Source organism: Podarcis filfolensis (genome assembly GCF_964270895.1).
Source record: "Podarcis filfolensis genome assembly, chromosome: 3".
Taxonomy (NCBI): Eukaryota; Metazoa; Chordata; class Lepidosauria; order Squamata; family Lacertidae; genus Podarcis; species Podarcis filfolensis.
Genome location: NC_139606.1, coordinates 34263643 through 34288557, shown reverse-complemented (window position 1 = coordinate 34288557; position 24915 = coordinate 34263643). Strand labels below are relative to the sequence as shown.

The 24915-nt window shown below is 40.8% G+C and overlaps 1 protein-coding gene across 1 annotated transcript in view; it reads left to right on the top strand.

Moving 5' to 3' along the window:
* LOC310759029 (dystonin-like) overlaps nt 1-24915 on the top strand; it is a 306438-nt gene that overhangs the window by 127203 nt on the left and 154320 nt on the right. Inside the window, exons 10-22 of the mRNA XM_083605788.1 lie at nt 8781-8893; nt 9003-9109; nt 10223-10342; nt 11354-11449; nt 11537-11664; nt 15732-15825; nt 17797-17951; nt 20429-20891; nt 20999-21127; nt 21346-21423; nt 21521-21682; nt 21785-21889; nt 24054-24149. Coding sequence (XP_083461914.1) covers nt 8781-8893; nt 9003-9109; nt 10223-10342; nt 11354-11449; nt 11537-11664; nt 15732-15825; nt 17797-17951; nt 20429-20891; nt 20999-21127; nt 21346-21423; nt 21521-21682; nt 21785-21889; nt 24054-24149 — 1846 coding nt within the window. The remainder of the gene's footprint in view (nt 1-8780; nt 8894-9002; nt 9110-10222; nt 10343-11353; nt 11450-11536; nt 11665-15731; nt 15826-17796; nt 17952-20428; nt 20892-20998; nt 21128-21345; nt 21424-21520; nt 21683-21784; nt 21890-24053; nt 24150-24915) is intronic.

The following is a 24915-nucleotide window of genomic DNA, read 5'->3' as shown; positions in this document are numbered from 1 at the left end:
AACATATTAATTCATCATATTACCTATTTCAGTCCTAAGCCTGTTTTTTGTAAACATCTCCAATTAATTTAACTTAACATATTTAACTAAATAGTCTTTAAATTTCGTCCATTCTTCCTGGTACTCCTCCTCCTTCTGGTTGCGGACTCTTCCAGTCAGATTGGCCAGCTCCAAAAAATCCATCATTTTCATCTGCCAATACCTGTTGGAAGTTATTAATTAATTTTACTTCTCCACAAATGTTAATTTATTCATTCATCCCTAGCTGGGGACAAGGCTTAGAAGGAATAAATCCTGGTGGTTACATTCCTTCAGTTCCAATGTTACTTAAAAAAAAAAAGTTCATTCAGCTCTTTGATTGCATGACTCCCTTTTTCTTAGCATGGGAAAGCTGTGCTATATTTCCTTTTCAAGGCAGTCATTGCCTAATTGTCCAAGTGGTTTTTTAACTTCACAGTGATAAAATACTGTGCCCATCAGGGCAAAAATTTGAATTTGAAGTATGCTGAGATTTCTTTACTACCATCTTAAGCAAACTTACTTTGTCACCATCTTCCATCCCTTATGTTGCTGTATGTGTGAACAGTTGGTGAGAGATCTAAACTGGGGGTTAGAATTTTGAGAGGACTTTGTTGATAAGATTTTTCATTACTTATTTACTTACTCTGAGTAAATATACCCTGCCAATCAATCAAATGATTCTCAATGTGAATTACAGTACAAACAGCAGGTTGTAATAATACAAAAACAAACCCAAAACTGTTTCTTTACACACATACAGAGAGAGAGAGCGCGCGCAGCAGTAGCATCAGTCCTTAGTCCTTTGGCCTATATAGCTTTGCTAGAGCATGGGACGCGGGTGGCGATGTGGGTTAAACCACAGAGCCTAGGACTTGCCGATCAGAAGGTCGGCGGTTCGAATCCCTGCGACGGGGTGAGCTCCTGTTGCTCGGTCCCAGCTCCTGCCAACCTAGCAGTTCGAAAGCACATCAAAGTGCAAGTAGATAAATAGGTACCGCTCCGGCGGGAAGGCAAACGGCATTTCCATGCACTGCTCTGGTTCACCACAAGCGGCTTAGTCATGCTGGCCACATGACCTGGAAGCTGTACGCCGGCTCCCTTGGCCAATAAAGTGAGATGAGCACGCAACCCCAGAGTCAGGTCCCTTTACCTTTACCTTAGACCATAGTCTTCCTTTGGTTCTGCAGCCCCAGAGCAACAGGCAGGGAGGGAGAAGCTGCTCCTTTCTCTGCTGGATGGATGGGGCCAGGTTGGCCTTGCACTTGCTGCAGTGTTATTTCTACAAGGCTATGGATGCAGCCTCCCAGTGGCCCTTAGTTTCCAAGCAGGTAGTAGAGGCTGGAATGTGCTTCCCATTCAACTCTGCTTCCAAGGCAACGTGGATGGATTATATGGATGGAATTCTTTATCACGCTCTTCCAGTTATTCTCTCTGAGCAAGCATTTGAGCTTGCCAAATGGAACATTCCTCTCTCTTCTCTCCCCTTGTGTTTTTCTAGGGATTATTCTGCCTCCACTGTGCACGCCCCTGCCAATTTGGGGGGAGAGGAGGGGGAAAGCCCCATTGTTCAAGTGGAAGTCCTTGCACAGGGCTTCTGTTGATGGGGCTCATTAGGTGAATCCTGTACCTAAAAATATTTTCTAGAGAACGGATTAGCTGGATCTTTCCCGTTGTGTTTAGTGAATGTGAAGATATGAAGGAGAAAGTCCTTCTGCTAGATCCGGGGTCGGCAAGGCTTACCGGGAATAGGCTGGATCACTCCTGCGGAGATCCTCCGTGGGCCGGGCTGGCGCAGCGCGACGCCGGAAATCGCATCTGTGCGTCTGTGGAACTGGAAATCTCTTCTGCGCATGCCCAGATGCCAAAAATCGCGCCTGCGCAGAAGCGATTTTCGGTATATTGGCATGCACAGAAGCGATTTCCAGCGCCACAGACTTGCGCAGCTGCAATTTCCGGCATCTGGGCATGTGCAGAAGCAATTTCTGGAGCCATGGAAAAGAGGCACTGCGCTGCGCCACGCTGGTTTAGCGCAGCGCGCGGGGACTCACCAAGCAGGTGGCTCGGTTTGGGGGCGGCTCGTGGGCTGGTTAAACAGTCTCCGTGGGCCCCTTCCGGTCCATGGGCCGCAGGTTGGGGACCCCTGTGCTAGATGGAGGAAGAAGCCACCACTGCTGTGAAATAATAGCTAAGAGTGCGAATGAAGGGTCTGAAATTTATTCTGTTCAAATCTTCTTGTTTATCAGTAGGCTAGCTGACTTCAGGCAGGCCAAAGTTTGCTCAGCTCCACCCACAACCCCAGTCTGCATTATGGCAATGATCAAGCAGGCCTAACTTACAGTTAATGTTTAAAGGGTTACTGAGGAAATGTATGCACTTGGCTTTGAACAATTGAAATGCACTCTTATTTCCTCATGAATGAGGTATAGTCACTAATAAGGCTAAAGGTGGGTTGTGGAAGTGAGGTAATACGTCAAAATGCAAAGGTGCACACCAAATTGAGCTAAACTTGCATCTAAAGCATTTAATATGTCAACCTGACTTTTGCATAATTTATTTCATTTTAGACTGAATATGGTCTAATGGAATCACAACAGTTTCTGTAAGTGAAGCCTCTTCAATGAGAAGGTGTGACAGGCGTTGTCTAGATCAGAAATCTTTCCATTCCTTCTTCAGTCACGTGCATTATTTTTAATGAGCAGCACATGTCCTGGCATGGTCTATGATGGCTTTTAGCAATTCCCTCGTGCAGAGAAATGTATGGCTGTCTCACGCACCTGTCCATTATTATCCTTTATGAGTATGGAGGCTAGGAATTTTTCATATGTGCATGCATTACCTAATTACAGCAATTAAAAAAAACAAACAAGATTATACTTGGGTGTTCACTTAATTTTACACTTCCAGCCCTGGCTCCTCTTCTGATAGATAGTAATACTCACAGAATATGAGACCTACCTTTATGTGGACTAAGAAATATCACCATACCATTTGTTTTTCTTCAGTCAAAGATTAATCACACAGCATTCTAAGCACAGCATTAAACCTGCTTCTCGGGAGATTAAAACTGTTTTGGCTAATTGCCTGTCCCGAAAACGCTTGTGCATATTTACTGCTTAAAGGCAGCTTCTTCTTCTTCTTTAACTGAATAGCATCAGTCATGCATTGTTGCTCATGTGTTTATTGTACCAATTCCTTGGATCTAACTGTTGGCAAGCAAATGTGAGGCCAATTCATATGGCTGTATGAATTGGCCTTTATTTTTGCCTGCTTGGTAGTCATGCCCAAGTGCTGGATAAGGTTATTATGTCATCATAATCACCCTGATCAGGTATCATAATCCCATGGTTACAATTAGAGTTGTTGTATACATTTGGTTTGAAAAATACTGTGGGGCCAGGAAGTGGAGCAGAGTATAACCTAGAGAAGTCTAGCAGTTTGGGGTAGAGAAGATGGAATCGCGAAGGTACGTTGTAGAGCATTTTCTGGGTGAATCTGGCAAGTGATAGGATTGAGTCTGACAGAATCTAGGGCAGGTATGGGGAATATGTGGCAATCCAGTTGTTGTACTCCCAAATCCCACCGCCCCCCCCCAGCATGGCCAGTGTTCAAGGATTACAGGAATATTATACAACAGCATCTAGAGGGCCACAGGTTCCCCAAATCCAATCTTGAGTTTACTCGCTTTTCAAGAATTAATTAATAGTGACCTGCAGCAGCATAATTTTACTGTTAAGGTGGTTTGTTATGCCCCTTAAACCCTCCATTTAAGCAATTAAGACATACTTTGTGGGGTGCACTGTTTTGAAGTGCTGCTTCTGAATATTCTGGACTATATGCCTGCAAATCTGTGATGGTGAAACTTTAGTTCAGAGCTTTCTAAACTTTTCATGTTGGTGTTGCACTTTTTAGACATGCATCACTTTGCGAAATGGTAATTCAGTTTTACTAGCAAACCGGAGGCTAAACTAACCCCTTATAGGAGATAAGGACACACATCGTGTGACACACCTACACACTGCAGCCAACACAATAATGCGTCGTGACTCACAGTTTGGAAAGCTCTGCTTTAATGGAAGTTATAAGAAGATAAGAGGAGCCATAGCCACACCATCCTGCTTCCTACAGTGGCCAACAAAACACACCTGGGAAGGTCAAAGCATAGCTTGAAGACAATAACCTCTGTTGCTCACCAGCAATTGGTTTTCTGTAGCCCACTGCCTAAGAACTTGGGAGCTCCTTATAGCCATCATGGCTAGCATTTCCTTCAAAAACCATCTAAGCTTGTGGCCACTACCACATATTGGTAAATTCAATACATCAGATATGTCTTGTGTGAAGAAATACTTTATTTTTTCCCCCATCCTACAACTGCTGCCCATAAGTTTCATTTGTTGAAGTGGCAGAAAAACTTATTTCTATATGGTAGTATGAATTATCCCCCCTTTTTGGTCTCTGACTGTCACGTCCAAGCATCCACCAAGTGTGAGATGAGGTCATAATCACCCTGCCCAGATACCATAATCCCATAAGCACAACTAGGGTTGTTAACCAAAAAATAGTTTGATACCAGCAGGTGGAACCAGGGCAGAACCTGAAGAAGTTTAGCTGTTTGAGGTAGACACAGAATGGAATCAGTAAGGTAAAGTGTACAGCCAAGGGCATTGTCTGGGTGGAATCATTGTCTGGTTATGAGGTTGATGGTTTTTTCTAGCAGCTAGTACAGGTTACCTGGTAGAAAATAATGGTCGCAGCAATAAAATACCAGCTGGTTTGCAAACCCATTCGCAACCCTAATTTAAACAGGTTGGGTTGCTTGAGAATATTCTGGGGTTATATGCCAGCAAATCCGTGATGGTCAAACTCTGTAAACATCCCCAGCTTTTTTCTGCTGTGGTTGTCCTGTGTTTGCTGTGAATTTGTCCTTAGATTTGTGATCCAGCAGTTAATCTATTGTAATTATCCCTTATTTTTGATGTGAATTTGGGTTTGTATATGCACAGAAGGTGTACCTTTCTTTCTGAACAACTCCCTCTTACAGTGCTTTATTGTAAGCGGCTTATTAAATTTGAGGGAGTTTAGAAGTAGCACCCAGGTTTGGGAGAAGCTGCACTTCAGGGTGGGGGAATGAAAAACATGAGAATTTTCTAGCCTGGTTTGCACATCATAACAAGGCAAACCACAGTTTACCGAAACTGTACAAAAATAGGTTACTCCTAGAGAAGAACTTGCAGTTGCATTGCTTTTCCTTTTAGCTTGGTGCAGCACAGCAGCTGAGGCATGTTTTCCGATCCCAGACAAGAGTTAAGCTTTTCTCTTCCTTAACCACAAGACCAGAAGAAACATGTTATATATTTATAGAAACAGGGCCTTAAGTTTGCTTGCTTATGTGCATAAGAAATTTTGTGCATCCTTTGCACAGCAACCTCTAGCTTGGTTCTGCCGCAAGACCATAGTTTTATTTTATTCTTAGATGTGTTGCAGTTTTTACAGCCTTTCCCCCCTCCTTTGTAGCACATTCTAAGCAAAATCTTGTAAGAACAAAATATATTTAGGCAGCACCACTGATTTGTGCAGCTCTGTTCTCTGGTGTCTGTCTTAAAGTTGCATTATATCCTCTGTTTTTGTGCCTGGATCTTCTATAGCTCATGCATACAAACTTCTGTACATTGAAATGTTGTTGGCCAGTTTCATTTCCATCCCCTTCTGCTCCATTAGATTCCACTACGGAAGGCCTCCCAAACATCAGGGGTGGCTTTTTGGAGTGGGGAGAACAAGGGTGATTATGGAAAGCAGCCTAAAAAATCTCGGAGAATATCTGAAAGAGTTTTCTGTGCTCCCCATCATAATTAAATTAATTAACACATTATCTCCATGTTGTTTAGACGTCTGACAGAAGAAGGTCCTTTTCAGAAGTAAAAATGAAAAAAACACACCATGTACTTGGAAAGTGAGCAGTTTATTTTGGGTGTGGCACATGTAGTGCTGGGAATTTTTCAAATGAATTATTCTCTCTCTTTCTGAGTTATTTGAGTGTTTCCTTCGGTGGCAAATACCCAGCTTCTCTGAAATCCCTTCCATAGAATGACTCACAGTGTTATGACTAAAGGCTGGGTCATTTATCCCTTGAGGCACACTGTTGAGTATAATATTCCTATTGTATGCATGATGTCACAATTTGAAAGATTTTAGAATTTGCACAAGGTAGCATTTTTCTGTGAATGTTGAACATGGGGATATATATACATACACATACGTACTCAGGCTTGGTGCAGACATAGTGCCAGTGATAGCTTGGTTTCAATCTCTTGTTTAAGAACTATGTTAAAAGCTGGTTGGCAAAACATTTTTGAGAATTGCTTTTTTAAAAACTTTTTTTTAATTCAAAATTAAAACAAAACATATCATCCTTATTCCCCCCCCCCCATTTTTCCTCCCTCCCCGTCCCTCCCCCCACAAAACCCACCCCCCGACTTCCTCAGCTCCAGTCTTTGATTTCTCTAAAAATGCTGTTTTCTGCATGTTACACAGTTGTATAGATCCTCAAACTATTTAGCTGATTATTATCAATAAAAAGTTTGTGAATGTTTATTCAAAGCCAGCCAAGGAGTCCACTTCACTTTGCTGCGTCTTCAAATACTTTGTAAAGGGTTCCCATTCATCTTTAAAGTCACAGTTATCCTTGTCCCGTAGCTTGTATGTCACTTTTGCCAGTTCTGCATAGTCCATCAATTTTTCTTGCCATGATTCTTTAGTTGGGGTTTCTTCAGTCTTCCATCTTTGTGCTATTAAAACTCTTGCGGCCGTTGTCGTGTACATGAAGCTGTTTTTCAGCTTTTTTGGCAGATCTTTCCCTACAATCCCTAACAAAAATGCTTCAGGTTTTTAACATTTTTGAGAATTGCTTTAACCAACTTTTACTGAGAGTGGTTACCTCTGGTGTATATGGAATGCTGCACCATGAGTAAGAAATATTAGTTTGAAATCGGTGACACAAGTACTTACAGTACCTTTGCAGTTAATAGCATTATTTTGTTGTGAAGAAAATCCAATCTTGCCCCCTCTTGGATGAAAATTTTGTTAGCTGCCCGTTTTCAGCCAGAAAATCGTTGCTTCTGTTTTGTTGTTTTTTCTTTTCCCATGAACAGGCAAGGCTTGCATAACAACTTGCCCTTTCTTGTCCTGAAAAGTCAGCAGCTGAACAGGCATCATTTTGTGTTTTTCATCTCACGTTTTGCTTCATTACTATCGGCATGTGTGAAATGTCGTGGATTTCAGCAAAATGAAAACAGCAGACATCTGCTTTCAGATATAAATGTTGTTTTTCCAATTCACTTAGTATATGCTATGATGTGAAATCCTCCTTAATCTTTCCTCTGCATTACTGTGACAAAATATTAGTGCTTTTCAAGTTCAGTCTTCTAACAATTCTTTGTAGTTCTTTATGTGCATATTAAATCTGTAGAAAACGTTATTGTTTTTCCTTTTCAGTTGAAGGAATTAATTTCACTTTAAATTCAAATGGGTGAGAGGGCTCTGTTGCAATAACTTTAGACTGAAGTCATGGGGAATAGCTTATTGATATTAAAGTCCTGAGTTTTTGTTTTGCTTGAGATCCCTCTTCTGTTTTAAGGAATTGGAATAGGTCTTCTACACAAAGGGAAACTTGCCGAAACGTAAACCCAAAATTGGGGAGCGAAATAAATTCAGGTTTACTCTGTGAATGATTTCAATGGATCCTAGAATTTGTATCTCATTAATTCTGTTAGCAGGGAAATGAATAAGTCCTTTTGTCCCCTGTTGTTCCCTGAAATTACCACTGGTTACTTACCTCTTTTTATGTTCACTTCTCTTTCTTAACATCAACTCCTTAATTTTGCCGCTTAAAACGTAATTGTATATAATATCATCTACACTGGTGCGCCATCTCTTAGGTAATGATTGAATTATGGGTCACATTTTCATTCAGACAGAGTACTGCTTTGCAGGGTCTACTAGGTGCTCACTAGAGACACTATACATCCTTAGGTTTTTCTTAATTTCCTGGCTGCTGATATGCTACTTATACCACTGGGGGTGGGCTTTGCTGAGTCAGTCTAGCCAGACATCAGTCTTTAAAGAATTTAAAGCCTTATAGTGCTATTGATGGAGTAACTGATTGAGAGGTGGTATTGATGGACCTTGCCAATATTGAGACATTCAGACAGTATGTGGACCTCTAGAAGAGATGTTCCTCTAATCGTGAATGTTAAAAAGAGACTGTGTGAAGACCAGACAATGTAAGATCTAAGGAATAATTTAACTCTTGGTGCAGCGTTATACAGACCTCGTGGAAGTAAGGTGCTGGACTAGATGGGTCATTGGCATGATCCAGCAGCCTTCTCTTATTATGAAGGGCAGTTAGCCCAACCCTTTACAGGATCTCAACACATTTAACTCCCTTTCATTTCATAAAATATCCCCATGAGATTTGCCCTATCCCTAGCAGAGAGATGAGACTGCACAGTTAGGGTTTAGAAAAGAACTGAAATGACTCTGACCAAGGTATCCACTATTTTTCGCAAATAATTTGATTTGAGGGAAAATTCCTTCCTGAAGCTGAATATTGAAACAGGTTGCATCCCAGGTATGGAGGAAAATCCCCTCTTCTAACTCAACGAAAGAGTCGTATCCTTCATAAATGCATCCACTGAAATTAATGAAGATCTCACCTACCACAATATTTTCCAAAATCAAACTTAAATGTTTATTTTGTCTTGCAGGCCGGACCTGATAGACATGAATACCGTTGCTGTTCAAAGCAACCTTGCAAATTTAGAGCATGCTTTTTTTGTAGCAGAAAAACTTGGTGTTGCCAGACTTCTGGACCCCGAAGGTGAGTTTGTGAATGGGATCCTTAGTAGATCGTAGCATCAGACTGCATTGGAATTGTAACGCTCTAATGTATGTATGGTGGACATTAGCTGTGTCATGTCTTGTTTTAGATGTTGATGTCTCCTCGCCTGATGAGAAGTCAGTAATCACTTATGTGTCATCACTTTATGATGCATTTCCCAAAGTACCAGAAGGTGGTGAAGGCATCAGTGCACATGTAAGTAAAATATTAGCAATTACAAACTACATTCACATACAAAACAAGCTTGTCATGGAGAAGGGTTTATTTCACTGGCAATTGTAAAGAAAAGAGGATATTATCTGATTGTTGGGATTTGGACATTCAAACCTGGCTTGGTAATATGTGAGTAGTCTGTGCAGCTGATTATACAATTGTGTCACCTTTTATCAGCCATGTGCCTCCATCAGCAGTCTGACCACCACATTCTGCACCAGCTGGAGCTCCAAAACCAGGCTCAGGGGAAGCCCTACATAGAGTCCATTGCAGCAATCCTGCCCTAAGTTTACCAAGTACATAGACTACATTGGTCTGACTATCCCAGTCTAGGAACCACCATAACTGGTGGATGTGATTAAGCTAAGGTGGTGCAGTGGGTCAGTGCATCTGGCTGTTAATCAGAAGGTTGGTGGTTTGAGCCTACCCAGGGACAGCTGTGGGCAGGATTCCTGCATCGCAAGGAGTTGGAATAGCTGACCTTTTGGTAAAAGGCACACCTAGTCACATGGGACACTTGTGTCTCTAGTGATAGAGATCTATCCAGGAGGACCTATTCACTTTCTCCTTTAGAGGGAGTGTGACTCTGTCCAGAACGAGCATGTTGTCCCATCTCTTAGACATGAGACCTACACACCCAAAGCACAGTTTATTGACCCCATAACATAGGTGCCAGCTCATGATACATGGTTGGTAGGGGCATGAAATGAATAGAAGCAAAGGAGAAATTACGGCTGGGCCTAAACATCGTATTCAGTGCAGCGATGGGGAGGAGATGGATATACAGATAAGGGAGATATGAAGAACTGGGGGTTGTGGGACCAAGAGCTAAAGAAGCATATGGCTGATGTAGAATCTGAATACTAAGAGTAGCATAGAAAGTGGATTGTGCTAGGTTTGAATTGTGGGCTTCTTCCATCACTGCAGCATTACAACCAGGGAACTCAGTAGGAGCACGAAGGGCCAAGAGAGAGAGATGGCTATAGGACTCACTATCCTGTTCTGAGTTGGCGTAGCGGCCCATCAGATCTGTTGCTGTAGGCTTCCAGTGCTACAAAATGCTTTGATAGAACTTTATTCCTACTTACTTACTAGGATGTTGAAGTCAAGTGGGTTGAATACCAGAATATGGTGAACTACCTCATCCAGTGGATCAGGCACCATGCCACGATGATGACTGACAGAGCGTTTCCAAACAATCCTGTGGAACTCAAGGTAATGTTTACATTATCAAGATACAGAATAAAGTGCATTCTGTATTAATTCTTTTAGAGGGATCACCTACCTATTTAGAGGATGATTTACAAACTCCTATACAAATTAGCAACAGCCTACTCATATTCCCTTGTGTGCCACTGCTGGAGCACATAATATTGGGCTCAAAAATTCTCAACTCTTTCCCTCAGATGCAGCCTGTCTCCTGTCCAGCTACAGCACTGATTCTTAGTCCAACCTCACTTATAGCTAGGAAACAATCCATCAATTCAGAAGAAAAGCATTGGTAGGGCTTTCCTGGGAGTGTGGGTGGTAGTGCAAGTTGCATAATTGAATGCTTCCCAGAATAAAAACATTCTGTTGATGGGAAGCTAGCATGTCAGAGAGAAGGCTAAGCCTTCTATTGGTCATGTTAGTTTTATTAATTAAATGCATATATCCCCCTTCCTCCCAGAGGAGCTCAAATAAAGTTTACCATAAACCATAAATCTGACCTTGTAGATTTTGACCCTCAATCACCCCATGCAGGTAAAAAGCTCACCAGGTCTTAGCTAGTTACACATTGTGCCTTTTTGGCTCCTAGAAATTTGGGAAGAAGACGCAGTCCTGCTTGTACAGCTTCCATGTCAGTATTGAGTAGCACTGGGGATTCCCCTGGCTTGGAGGCACTGGGATGAATTTTTAACTGAGGCTGCACAAACCATTGCCCTATCTAACTCATAGTTTGGGGTCTGGACTGTCAAGTCACATGCCGAAGAAAGAAATTGAACAGAATTCTGTGCCAGCTGCTGTGCTCGGAATAGTCAGTATTACATTTGAATTTAAGGCATGGGATGCCAAGTCAAGGTTTAATTCTCCTCTTCCCAATGTAAATCTAAGAAGGGGTTTGGTTAGAATAGTGAGTAAACCCACACAAACTGGTTCCACACTTATGGGCATGAAAAGATTTTCAAAAGCTTCAGTAGACCAGCAATTCTGACATGACAGCAATGCTTGTTTGTTTTTCTTTAGGCACTTTATAACCAATATTTACAATTTAAAGAAACAGAAATTCCACCAAAGGAGATAGAGAAATCAAAAATCAAACACCTATATAAATTACTGGAGGTAAGCCATTTTTTTTTTAATGGATTTTCGAATGCTGGTCTTGTTTCCTTTTATCTTGGCTTTATGTAATCATTCCTTGTTTTGAAGGTTTGGATAGAATTTGGGCGTATCAAGCTTCCTCAAGGTTACCACCCCAATGACATAGAGAAAGAGTGGGGGAAGCTAATTATTGCTATGTTGGAAAGAGAAAAAACACTTCGACCAGAAGTTGAAAGGTATGTTGGTATTTTTGTTTTACAAGCTTGCTTCTCTGCCTGCTCGTTTGAAAATGGCCAGTGTGATATTTTGCGAAATGGACAAGGGCACTTTTATTAGAATACTTAAAATCAACTTTAGGTACATTGGCAAGTTAGAATCTGATTTGATAGGCTCAACCATTTATTATAAGAAATCCATCCAAACCTAAGCTTAATTTTATTACTAGGGTCTGCACCCCTGCTTGCTCTGCTTGCCAGCCCCCCTGCCACTTCCCCCCACATTAATTTCCCAATCCACACAGCTGCTAAGCTTACTATTCACCTTCCCAACCCCATTTCTGAAGCCACTTCTTTCTTCTGTTCTGCAGTCCCTCTTTGCTCTCCTGTTTTCACCTTTGCTCCCATGCCCATGTCTTCTCTCACCCTTTTGTGCAAGCCCCCTTGCACACAAGGTACCCCTGTGATAATCTCTTGCATGTCCTCTTCCCACAAATTACTGCTAAGCACCCTTTCCACCTTCCGGCCAACTATGAAGCCACTGTCCTCTCCTGCTCTGCAGATTCTTTCATGCCCCTGTTTACCTCTTTGCCCCATTCCAATGCCTCCTACTCCTTTCTTTCTTTTTTTTTGCAGCCCCTTGTGCATTCCCATTTTCACCTTCACTCTGTTTTTTTCTTCCACCCTCCTTCCATTTTTCAGTGCTTCTTTGCGCACAGATCACCCCCCCCCCCAACATAGCCGTGCCTTCTCTGAACTCCTGTTTTGTAGCCCCTTTGCACATACCCACACCACTTTCACCTTCGCCTTCTTTTTCCTCCATCCTTTTTTCAACTCTCACTTGCACACAGACCACCTCTCTTTCCGTGTCTCTTTCTCTCCTATACGGCAGCCCCTTTTGCACACACAACCCATCATGATATATGTTACTGTATCTTTAAGATGAGTAGATTAATAAGAGCAATCCTATCAACTATTGAGATCAGGTGCCTTCACTGTACTCTTTTCGGCGCCTGCTGAAAACATGGTTGTTTAGACAAGCTTACCCAGATGCTTAGAAAGCTGAGGTAATTTAATCTGTTTTAGTTTTTTGTATGTTTTAAAGTTTGGGTGTGAGTTTTGATTTTCTTGTTTTATATTATTGTAAACGGTTTTGAGGCTTTTCACAATCGAGCAGTGTATACATTTTATGAAATTAAATAAATTAATTAACTTGTTTCGTTAGGCAGCCTTTTTCAGCCTTAGGTCTCTAGACATTGTTGGACTACAACTCCCATCATTCCTAACCACCATGAGCAGTGTTCAGGGATTATGGTTGTTGTAGTTCAAGAACATCTGAGGACCAAAAGTTGAGAAAGGCTGAGTTAGGGGATGCTAAGTTCAGTTGGTGGGTGTCGTACATATATGTGTGTTTTCTGGAAATAAAAAGCACTTCTTAATTACTGCACTGAATCCGGAACTTCATGTTAAAGATAACATGGTTGCAGGAGTGAAATGCATGACAGTGAGATTGCGCTTTGTAATATTTGACAGTTCCGCATCCTTCCTATCTGTCTGTCTGTCTATCTATCTATCTATCTATCTATCTATCTATCTATCTCTATCTATCTATCTATCTATCTATCTATCTATCTATCTATCATCTATCTGTCACATGAGGCAATGGAGGAATGGAAGTGGGAGAAGGTTGAAAGTTCATTTCCCCCCCTTTCAGTAACCTTCTCGCTCTATTCTAACAACCATAGAGGTTTGAGTGAAGTGGTTGTGGAGAGACACTGAGATGACAGTTGTGGATTTAAACCAGGCATAGGCAAATTCGGCCCTCCAGATGTTTTGAGACTACAGTTCCCATCATCTCTGACCACTGGTCCTGTTAGCTAGGGATGATGGGAGGTGTAGTCCCAAAACAGCTGGAGGGCTGAGTTTGCCTATGCCTGATTTAAACTATGGTAGAGGTTTAAGTAAAGCAAGCTTTTGTAGTAGGAGCCAAGCAGGGCTTTGCTCACGAGGATTTGCTGTGCAAGAGGTGAAAGCAACATGGGAATAAAAGAACTAAGCCCTTCCCATCTCTTTTCAGTTGCAGCTTTCATCCTCCACTTGCTTTACAGAGGTTTCAGTGGTGATGGAGGGAAGAAGGACTTGTACTTAAGAAAGATGAGGCTGTGTATTAAGAGAACTGTAGTTGCCTTAGTGTGTGGGAGAGGAGAAAATGCCAGTCCCTAAGAGTAGGAATCTAGTCTTATAAATGATGGAGCATGCGCATGTATGCTCTACTTGCTAAGTCAATTTCAATATAAAGTGGGCTTCCCAAATGATCAATTGCTTCCCATTGTTCATATAAGCAGTTTGGGATCCCATTTTCCAAATGTTTTTTTGTTATGATAAAGCCCTTTCATGGTGACTTGAACACAGTTGTTTTCACATTATATAAATATTAGGTCTTTTTCACAAATCTTCTTGACCTCACAAAAGTGGTGCTGAAGTCAATAGATAGGGAGCTGACATGTCACAGGATCATATAGCAATAAGTTCGTAGTATACTTTAATGCAGGCATGGATCACAGGCACCCATGCACCCAGAGTTAACACGTGTAGTTACATGCTGTTCAGCAGTCAGTATGATTTTTCCCCGCCAAGCATGCAAGGGCCAAATAGCAAGCCAGCACAGTCTTTTAAGGAAAAGCTCAACTTGTTTATAGCTTCAAGCAGCAATGGCGTGATATGGGTGGGGTTTTATAGAACATGAAATGATTGAATAATAGGAGTAAGAATGAAGCTCTCTACCTTTTAGAGAAGATAGTGTGCAGGCATCATCCTTGAGGAAGATCCCAGCTGCTCATTTACCATTTGAAACATGAATAAGAATTGAGATTTTCTGTGAGCTGAAAGCTAAAGAATGCCATTGGATTTCATTTTTGACATTAACATGACTACTGATTGCCAGGAGGAGGTAAAATACATATACCAACTTTGGCAAACATTCTGAATTACACACACACACAACCCATAGTGATGAAGCAGTCCAAATAATTGATTCACTGTCACATTTTAAACCACGGTATCTCCATTAAATTCAACAAAGTGGCATCAATATGGCAAGGCAGACACTAATTTTCCTATTTAGAAGATAATGATTAATCGTAATATTTTGACCTGATTTTTTAAAATTAATAAATGCATGTTGTATGTACTTAAAGTGAACAAACCACACATACTTAATTTTAGTTCTTTCCAGCGGGGGCTATGTATAGTTTTAAGAGGGACATGGCTAGAGCATAAGTTTAATACTGTTTATAGCAAATGTCTAGACTGCTGTGTATGGGGCCAATGGATGTTTTGGGAGCAGTATTTCTGAAGCAAAGTGGGTATGGACCTGGATGAGAAACTACTGAAAAACCTATGCTAAGTGTAGGGAGACTAAAGGTTGTGAAACTGTTGAAGGGGAGTTCCCTCCCCACTCCTCAAATCGTTTAGTTTGTTGAAATTGGATGAGACTTACATAAAATATTTGGCATCCCTCTTTCCGAGTGAACACCCTAATCATTCTGATTAGTCCATACTTGCACAGGCAATTCAAGCTACAGAAGCCAAGCCCACATTGGCATATATAGCTGAAGGCGAAGTCTTCTGAAGAGGAATGAGAATGTTACTTGCAGGGCTTTGAATATGCATGCTGAGACCTATTTAAGGATGCAGAGCTTGGTTTTTGTCCTTAAAGCCATCTAGTCCCTGGAAGCTGTATGTTTTTGCAGGCATTTTGTCTTCTCGACTTTTTAAATGACCAGCGGGATAGCTTTCTGGCTGTAAAAAAATGAATGCGAACAGTTACGGCTACCACAGCAGTGACTCTGTATTTAGTAACAGCACTAGCACCCGGACCAGCATTGATTCCAATGAAAACTTCTTGTCTGTTAACTGTGGTCCAACCCTTGTTAATTCTTGTATAAGCTTTGGCAATGGTCCCAAGGAAGGAACCAGGTAAGTGCTGGTATTATTCTGCAGAATGTGGTGCGTTTTTATCTGGTAGCAGAATCGAGATGTTAATGGCCAGCCCCATGTGATTTGTCTTAACTTCTGACTTCTTTTAGGTTAGAAATGCTGCAGCAGATTGCAAACAGAATTCAGCGAGACAGCCTGGGCTGCGAAGACAAACTAATGCTTGCTCGAAATGCTGTGCAATCAGTAAGTGTATTTGGATAGCTAGTTTCTTGTCTCTTTATCTGTATAAAAAAGCCCCAGCATAGACCACTGGATAAAGGGGTGGAGTTGAAGCTGCAAAATCTGGATTAAAATTCTTGCACAGACATGTACTTCCTGGGTGACCAGTACCAAATCACCATCTGTTGGCTTGATGTCTTCTGTTTGTATAACTGGAATTACCACAGTGTCTCTTGGAATTATGAGGACAAGAAGAATACCTCTTTGTTGGTTGGCAGGGGCTAGAACATACTGGGATATCCTAGAAAAGCATGCAAATTATTTCCTCAGTCGTGTAAAATGGAGGTGGAAGCTGATGTTAATAAGTGGCAGACAAAATGGACAGGCTTAAAGAATGTTAAATGTTTTAAATTCATACACTTGTTGGATTCCAAGGTGGTTTGTTTTTAGGGTGGAGAATGTATGTTCACAGCCTCACTTGAGAATAGGATCTGTTTCCACCCTGCAAATACTAAGGGTGGAGACAATTCTTAGAAAGAAGACAGGTGCTATAATTTTGCAAGCAAGGTTTGTGAAAATGATTAAAAGTGCATGTATGCTTTTAGGCAATATTCTCCAAGTCCAAGGTTTTAGAGGGGTCGGTCTGTAAATCCAGGAGTTCTCTGTTCCTTACAGTATCCAAGAATTGGATGGTGTGTTTTTTATAGAGTTTGTAAGAATGTGGTCGTCTGCATGGAAATGTCATGCGGCAGGTTAATCAAGCTTGTGGTTGTGGTGGAGGACTACTTACAATTTCTAGAACGGGTGCAAAGGTTATGTCCCTAACAATGCTGCCTATGGCTTAGACCCTAGTATTTTACTTGAAGATATGAAAAAGGAACTCCACAACCCTGTCATGATATAATTTTATTCAGCTACCACCTTGCAGTTAAAGACATCTACCTCTTGATAGCCAAGTTATAATACCATTTAAAAGCCACCAGCAAATCTCCTATCACTCCTTTCCTCCAGCCTCCAAACCTACAAAATGCTATCAGTCCTTTGTTACATTATTGTGACTCCAACCATTGCATCAGCTGTAGTTATCTTAGGGCAAATGCCATCAGCAAAAACAGACTGTCTGGCGAACCTGTTCAGTAAAAAAGAATATTGCCTGCAAGTCTTTGCAATGTCGTATGTTAGAAAGGTGTGTAGCCAGGCAACTACACATTTGTAACCATTTTTGAAAGCACTTCAGCCATAACAAAGAGAAAGCTTAATCAACCTTTTGGAAGGCATTTTAATGTAGAAAGTTGCAACCACTCAGAATGGGAAATTTTTCCAACAGAAGAGAAGTCTGATCCAGGGACACTTGAAGTCTTGCACTTTGCTGTAAATTCTCTCGATTCACATCATTCTTTAAGACTATCACCTTATTTTCCAATGACTGACTTGAAATCTAGTGGTGTTAACTGATGAAAGCAAAAGCTAAAATGTTTAATATTTTAAGTGTCACAATCTTCACACACACACACAGCGCGCAATGGGTTAAGGAAGTGGCAGGTTATGGGTTTTTACACATGAACGTTGGTTTAGCTGTCTATATATCATTGTCACCTTATTTTGCTACACACACTGGACAAAGCATGCTGTTTTATGTATATATAAAAATGTGGATTGGTATCCAAAAAAACCCAAGTATCTGGGAGGTATCTGACTGTCATACTCAGATTAGATCCATTGAAACAATGGACTAACTTAAGTCTGCTGATCTTAATGAGTTTATTCTGAATATGATTTAGTTGGTCATCACCGTGATAATGTGACTTTCACCTTGGGTTTATCTTACCATGTATGTTAATCCACAGATAAACATTGTAAAGCATGTCTGAATAAACTATTGTAACTATTATAATTTTCAGAATATGATAATGGTACAAAATATTCCTTGTATATTATATAAAGTTTCTTCTCCAGTTAAATGCATGATTAAATCAATTTGTATTTTTAACACAGGATGCAAAGCGATTAGAATCAGGTCTGCAGTTCCAGAATGAAGCTGAGATTGCAGGTTATCTACTTGAATGTGAGAATCTGCTGCGTCAACAAGTCTTGGATGCCCAGATTCTTATTGATGGAAAATATTATCAGGCAGATCAGCTGGTCCAGAGGTTTGTGCATTTATGTTATGTAGAAATATGAGCTTATGTGAATATATGCTTAAGAATTTATTCTCTAGCCCATGAAAGCCCCTTTTCTTTCTTTTTTTAATGCAGAGTAAGCTGTGTAGACAGATGACAATACTTAGTTGTAACAAGCTCTACCCTCACCTGAGTTATATATTTTTCTTTTCTTTTACTAGTTTATTTTGGGGTTTTTTTCCTTTTCAGAATTGAAAATTAATGAGATGATGCTATTATGCTATTGATAAATTAAATAACATGTAAAAAGAAAGAAATCGGAGCATTCATCTTACTTCCTATCAGTAGCTATGCAAAAGCATAATGAAGGCTGCAGCTGGTAATATCTGCAATTTTAACAGAAATACACTAAAAGTAAAAGGATGCCCACATACACCAGAAATTTCAGTCTCCCAGATGTAACTAAAATTGTCCTGAACTAGATAACTTAAATGGCATGGCAACATGGCAAAACCTTTTTCCTCTGTAGATTGTGGCTTGGCTGCCTGGACGGCTTATTGGATTTTGCAAGCATCTCTGACATGTAGTGAATGTCTAAGCTTTATTTTCATTTTAGCTTAACTGTAGCTTGCCATGTTGTCCAAGCTGAACTGCAGCTAAGCTTAAATCCAGCTAGTGGAAACAAGCCAATTTCAAACCACACATATTTTTTTTCCTAACCATAGTTAAGATTAACCACAGTTTGGTCACACACTAAACTGCAGTTAATCCAAAACTGGAAGTGGAAGCTTCCAGTCTGCTATTCATGACCAAGCTGGAAAGAAGAGAGAAAAGGGAGAGTGCATAAGCCCAGGGGGAGACTAGCCTTGTTGTCGTGGAACAGCAGCCCATGGTTTAGCATTATGTTTCAATATAGCCATAGTATGCAACTTCTTAGTACACTAGCATGATCTCCTATATCCTATATCCTTGGCTATATTTATACAGTGCTGATGCTTTGAGATATTGCCAGTTGTTCTCCCCACACCCCACATTAATATCTATGCACATAAATGATTGTCAAACACAGGCATTTAAGTATCTGTCTCTTTAAAGTGGTGTAGTGGTTAAGAACGGTAGACTTGTAATCTGGTGAACCGGGTTCACGTCTCCGCTCCTCCACATGCAGCTGCTGGGTGACCTTGGGCCAGTCACACTTCTCTGAAGTCTCTCAGCCCCACTCACCTCACAGAGTGTTTGTTGTGGGAGAGGAAGGGAAAGGAGAATGTTAGTCGCTTTGAGACTCCTTCGGGTAGTGATAAAGCGGGATATCAAATCCAAACTCCTCCTCCTCCTCTTCTTCTTCTTCCTGCTAATGCACAGAAAAACTTTTCCAAAGCTGAATTTTCTCTGAATTTGTCCCATTGAGCTCAATGTGATCGAGCAAGTTTTCACACTTCTTTGGTCCATCTGCTCCCACGGATACATTCATATGAAAAAATGTATTGTAGAAACTGCATTCCCCAAAGATACAGCCCATGAGTTGAGGCGAGGCAGTTGCAGATCAGGTGGCAGATCTGGGGCCTGAGGAGTGCGCTGTGCCCCTACCTCCGCCACTGCCACGCCCCTACGGCTGGTGCGTGCTGCTGCAGTGGCTGTCTTTCCTGCTGCTGTTTGTTAAGGTTGCTGTGAAGTAGGTGCACTTAGAGCAAAGGGCCTAACGTGGCAACAATGGCAGCAGTGTAGGGCATGCCCAGCAGTGGGGTGTGTGGCAGCAGTGTGGTATGCCCATGGAGGAAGAGGAGGGGGCATGGCATGCCCGTGGCAGAGGAGGTTGAGGGGCGGTGGTTGTTTGTTTGGGGTTTTTTTTTTTTACCTCAAGCACCAATACCTCCTGGGTCAGCCCTGACACCCACAGCTTCTCTGGGAAGAGTGTTGCTACTGTTATAGACTGAGCACTTTCCATCTTGAGTGTGGAAATCACTACTGATTGAGGAGGATCCATAAAGAATCCAGTGCACAACAGATATTCTTTTTGTGCCAAGTTTACAGAGATGCTTGGGAAGCATCACACAGAGACAAAATGGATCCCTTCAATTTTCTCTTACCTTATAATAGTTGTGTTTGGGGCTACAGTTGTTACAACAGTACTGTATATTACTTTAATCCTTACATTCTATTCTTAAAGAGGAGGATGAGTTTGATCCTGTCTCTTGCCTTTCCCAGAGGCATTACTTTTCATTATGATGGCTTTATTATGCACAGACACACACTATTACTTGGCACATTACCATCTAGCTCCATTTCACTTTAAAATTCCTAATATATCTATCAGTTTATCACCAAGGTTTACTGGAATGTGTGGATTGAACTCTTAATAAACAACCCCCTCCTTTTTTATTTTACACAAAATACAAGATAGTTTCATTATTTTTTGTTTTTGAAATGATGGGAATTCATGAAAATCCCAAGACGATATCCAGATCTTTTCACTTCTACAGTAAATGCTTTTCTGGTTTTTGAAACAGGGTTGCAAAACTGCGAGATGACCTTATGGCCTTAAGAGCAGAGTGCTCCTCAATATACAGCAAGGGGAGGACACTGACTACAGAACAGACCAAGATGATGATATCAGGAATAACACAAAGCTTAAACTCAGGATTTGCACCAAACTTCAGCCCCAGCTTAAACTCTGGACTGAGCCAGGGCTTATCACCCTCCTTGACATCATCGAGTCTAACATCAGGTTTATCATCGGGTCTTTCTTCAAGAATGACTCCAGCCATCACCCCAGCATACACCCCAGGTTTCCCACCACGGTTAATTCAAAGCTACATAACAGGAGTTGACACGGGTGCACTGCAAACACTCAAATTGATGCAGATCCGAAAACCTCTGATGAAATCGGCATTTATCGATCAGAATTTAACAGAGGAGGAAGTCAACATGAAGTTTGTTCAGGATCTTCTCAGATGGGTAGATGAAATGCAGGTAACATCTTTACATGTACATTTTTTTAAAAAAAATTCGGTCTGTGCCTGATCATTTTCCTCACCCGCTTGAGGGCTCGACTTTAATTTTCAACTTCTGCTTTCAAGGTGCAACTTGATCGAGCTGAATGGGGTTCGGATTTGCCAAGCGTTGAAAGCCATTTAGAAAATCACAAGAATGTCCACAAAGCTATTGAAGAATTTGAGTCAAGCCTTAAAGAAGCAAAAATCAGTGAGGTACAGCTTTTTTGGGGAGGAGTGTTGTGGTTATATTAAGTGTGCAGGGATTTTGTATATTAAGCAGCATATAAAAATTAGGAATATACCCCACACATACACATGTGTGCAATGTGCTTCATATATATATATATATATATATATATATATATACACACACACACACACACACACACACACACATACATACACACTTTGAACCAATTTGTTCTTTACAGATCCAGATGACTGCTCCCCTTAAACTCAGCTATGCAGACAAATTGCACAAACTGGAGAGCCAATATGCAAAACTCTTGGTAAGATTGCAGTCCCACCTTTTATTTGGATGCCACTTTGATGACAAAAAGGTTTAAAGTAAAAAAAAAATGGATTTCTTTTACTATCTTTTTCAAGAACACCTCAAGAAATCAGGAAAGACACCTTGATACCCTTCACAATTTTGTATCTCGCGCTACCAGAGAACTCATATGGTTGAATGAGAAAGAAGAGGAGGAGGTTGCATATGACTGGAGTGAGAGAAATACAAATATAGCACGGAAAAGGGACTACCATGCAGTAAGCATTGTTAAAATAGTCAAAAATAAGTATTGAATGTGACCCCCCCTTTTTTTTTTTTTGCTCCTGGCTTCTATAGCTAATTGTCTTTTTATTTGGAAGGAACTGATGAGAGAACTTGATCAGAAGGAAGAAATTATCAAATCTGTTCAGGAAATAGCAGAACAATTGTTATTTGAAAACCACCCTGCAAGGCTAACTATTGAGGTAGGTTGTTAAGCATAACTTAGGAATAGAAACAGAGTCTCTCAAGGCTGTTTTTATGGGCTGTTGAAACAGAATATAGACTTGTTTTCTGGGTGCAGTCTGTAGTCCCCATGCTTCATTTCCAGAAAATGTTCAGTAAAGTAAGACTATTTGATTTCACAGTCAGGCTCTACATAGACATGTCATAAACCCACTGCCCAACTGTACAGCGGGGAGAGGGTTATTGGTTGCTTGGCTTTCCTCTTGTTTTTGATCATGTATTTTGAAATTTTATATTGAAGGGTGGTATACTGTGCAGCATTAATAATAATAATAATACTGGAAAAATGAGAAGTTGACAGAAACTGAAACAGACAGATTCATCAATCCCTACGTGCATTTGTTGCAGTGTATTGTAGTTCACAAAAGCTTATGTCAGAACAAATGTGTTTATCTTTAAAGTGCAACAGCATACACTTAATTTTGACATGACATGACAATGACATGAAATAAATGGGACCACAATAATATGTAGCATTTGTGGAGGGCTGCTATTCCAAGGGCTGGCCAGCCAGACATTCTTGCTAGTTCCAGTGTCCAGCCAGCCTACCCTACCCTGTTGCAAGATACTCCATTTCTTTCCATTCCTATCCTTCTCCTCCTTGGCCCCATCCCAGATTTCTGTTGTTAATGCTTTTGTCTATCAGATGCTCAGCCTTAGACACTTTACTGAGAGCTATGTTACATCAGTTCCCATCAATATTCCAGTGAGGCTGAGTTTTGTAACCTGTGACAGGGCAGTGGTTCTGTGTTTTCATTTGACAGGGAACTTCTGGGCCTTTCTTACGTGCAAAGGTTTCATTGCTTCCATTTAAGGTGTGAAGTTGAGGCACTTGCTGTTGCTCATAAACTCCAGATATTGTTTGGACATTGAATTTATTTCAGACTGGCATCATGTCGTGTGCCTACACTGTGTGACTTGATTCTAGTCCAAAATGCATCTAATGTCCAAACAACACCTGGAAATTTATGAGTGCTTCTGTTTTGGTTTTAAAATGCATGCTAACTGCCACAGGTGCCTTCAGACTTCCAAATGTGATCATGCGGTTGTCAGTTAGGAAACTAGGTTGTGTACAAAGCAGATAGTCATGCAGGGTTTGTGCTCTGAAGCAAGAAGGCTTTTATGCAAGAAGATAAGCTCTATGATATTTCCAGGCTATTAAGCAGTACTGTTGGGGCTGATGTTGGAGGGGGTGTTTCTATGTAAATTAATACTAGATATATCCTATTGGTATCTCCTAAAAAGTTTGTATTTATAGACTAATTCAGACTGCATTCAGATGTCACAATGCACCATTATTTATCTAGAGAAGGAACTAGCTGGAACAAATCTTGGACCCACACACTTCCTCTTCCACCTCTGGTGCAGCTGTGAGGAGATTGGAAACTTTCTCTTTTGATTAACCACAGTTTAATCTGATGTCTGAGCCCTAGATGGAAGTTAACTTTTAACTATGGTTTGATGAAATAAGGTAGCTTGATGACTCCATGGTTTGTGCTCGACTTGTTTTAAACAAGCCATAGAAAAGGTTAGCTCCAGGTGGAACGACAAGCTGCAAGTAATCAAAAAAAGAAGCGAAAGCTTTCAGAAACCTTCTTGCAGGTGCAGCGGGGGGGGGGGGGGGAGCATGTGAGTCTGAGTCTTTACTGTGGCTTGTTTTCATAATGATAGAACAGATCAATTTCACTATCTGTAGGGTATTTAGCAAATTGAGTTGAAATTCGTCTTCTAACAGAGAACAAGGCACCCACTGGTTTCCATGGGAGATGCTTGAGGAGAATTCTAAATCTACAGTATTTAGAGCAGCCTCTGCTGGCCAACAATATTACTGTTCTACCATAGCAGGGATAGAGCAAATACTGCATTCAAGAAATTCAAGTTATAAATGACAGTTATTTTAATAAGTAAATTGTTCAGAGAGTTTTATTGCTTTTTGTAGAGAACTTGATATTTTGAGAGGCTGGTGTGATTTCTTTTCCTACTGTTATAACAAGTCGAAGGCATTTGAGTAGGAAAATTGGTCAGGGCAGGGGCTTCAATTCCTCAAATCTCCCCCCTTCCTCATTTGAATTGCTTCTGTTGCACAGCGAAACATGACTTGTTTCCTCTGCTTGTATCCCTAAGGCCTACCGAGCTGCAATGCAAACACAGTGGAGCTGGATTTTGCAGCTTTGCCAATGTGTTGAACAGCATCTGAGAGAAAACACTGCATATTTTGAGGTACGTAACACATGGGTATTATTGTAGAGTAACCACAGATTTAACTCTTAACAGCAGCAAGAAGAAAAGGATTTTTAAATGCTTTTTTATGCCAAATAATATCATACTGACCCTGCAATAAATCTAAACCAGAATTTTCACATTTCACAGGACTTCCTATTTTACTGCTGCAGATGTCTGTAAAAAGTGCTGTGTTGTTTTTATTATGAGTTTTGTTGCATATTTTTTCAGAGTGGATGTGAACTAAAGGGATTAAGCTACTTTTTTTCACACCAATATTTTCATGTGGTTCAAATGGGCCAAGAAATTGAGTAACCTTTCCCACTTGATTTTAGAAGCAATTATTATTTTGCTGCATGTTCTGAATTCAAACAATACAAACCACACCACAATCATCAATGAGGAAAAACATCTGTGAGTGGCGGGAGAGGGACAGGAAGGGGAAGAAGAAACTTACCCAGGTTGCGCTGGAAAGAAAGTCCCTGTACAGGAATTATTATTTTTCCCAACTGCAAAGAAGTAATGCATGTTCAGATCATTAAAAGGGTACCCAGTTAACTTCATAAGTATCTAGGCATTGTAGAGTGTTGTAAGCAGCAAGTTTGAAGGCAGAGAGAGTTGTTAACTTTGCAGCCCAGTGGGTAAAGAGGACTGGTGGTTTTATCCCCTTTGGTACTGGAGACCCTGGGGTGAACGGGCTCATTTAGTTTTCTAATTGATTTTAGAAACTTATGTCTCCTTTATCTAATAAGAAAGTATACCACAC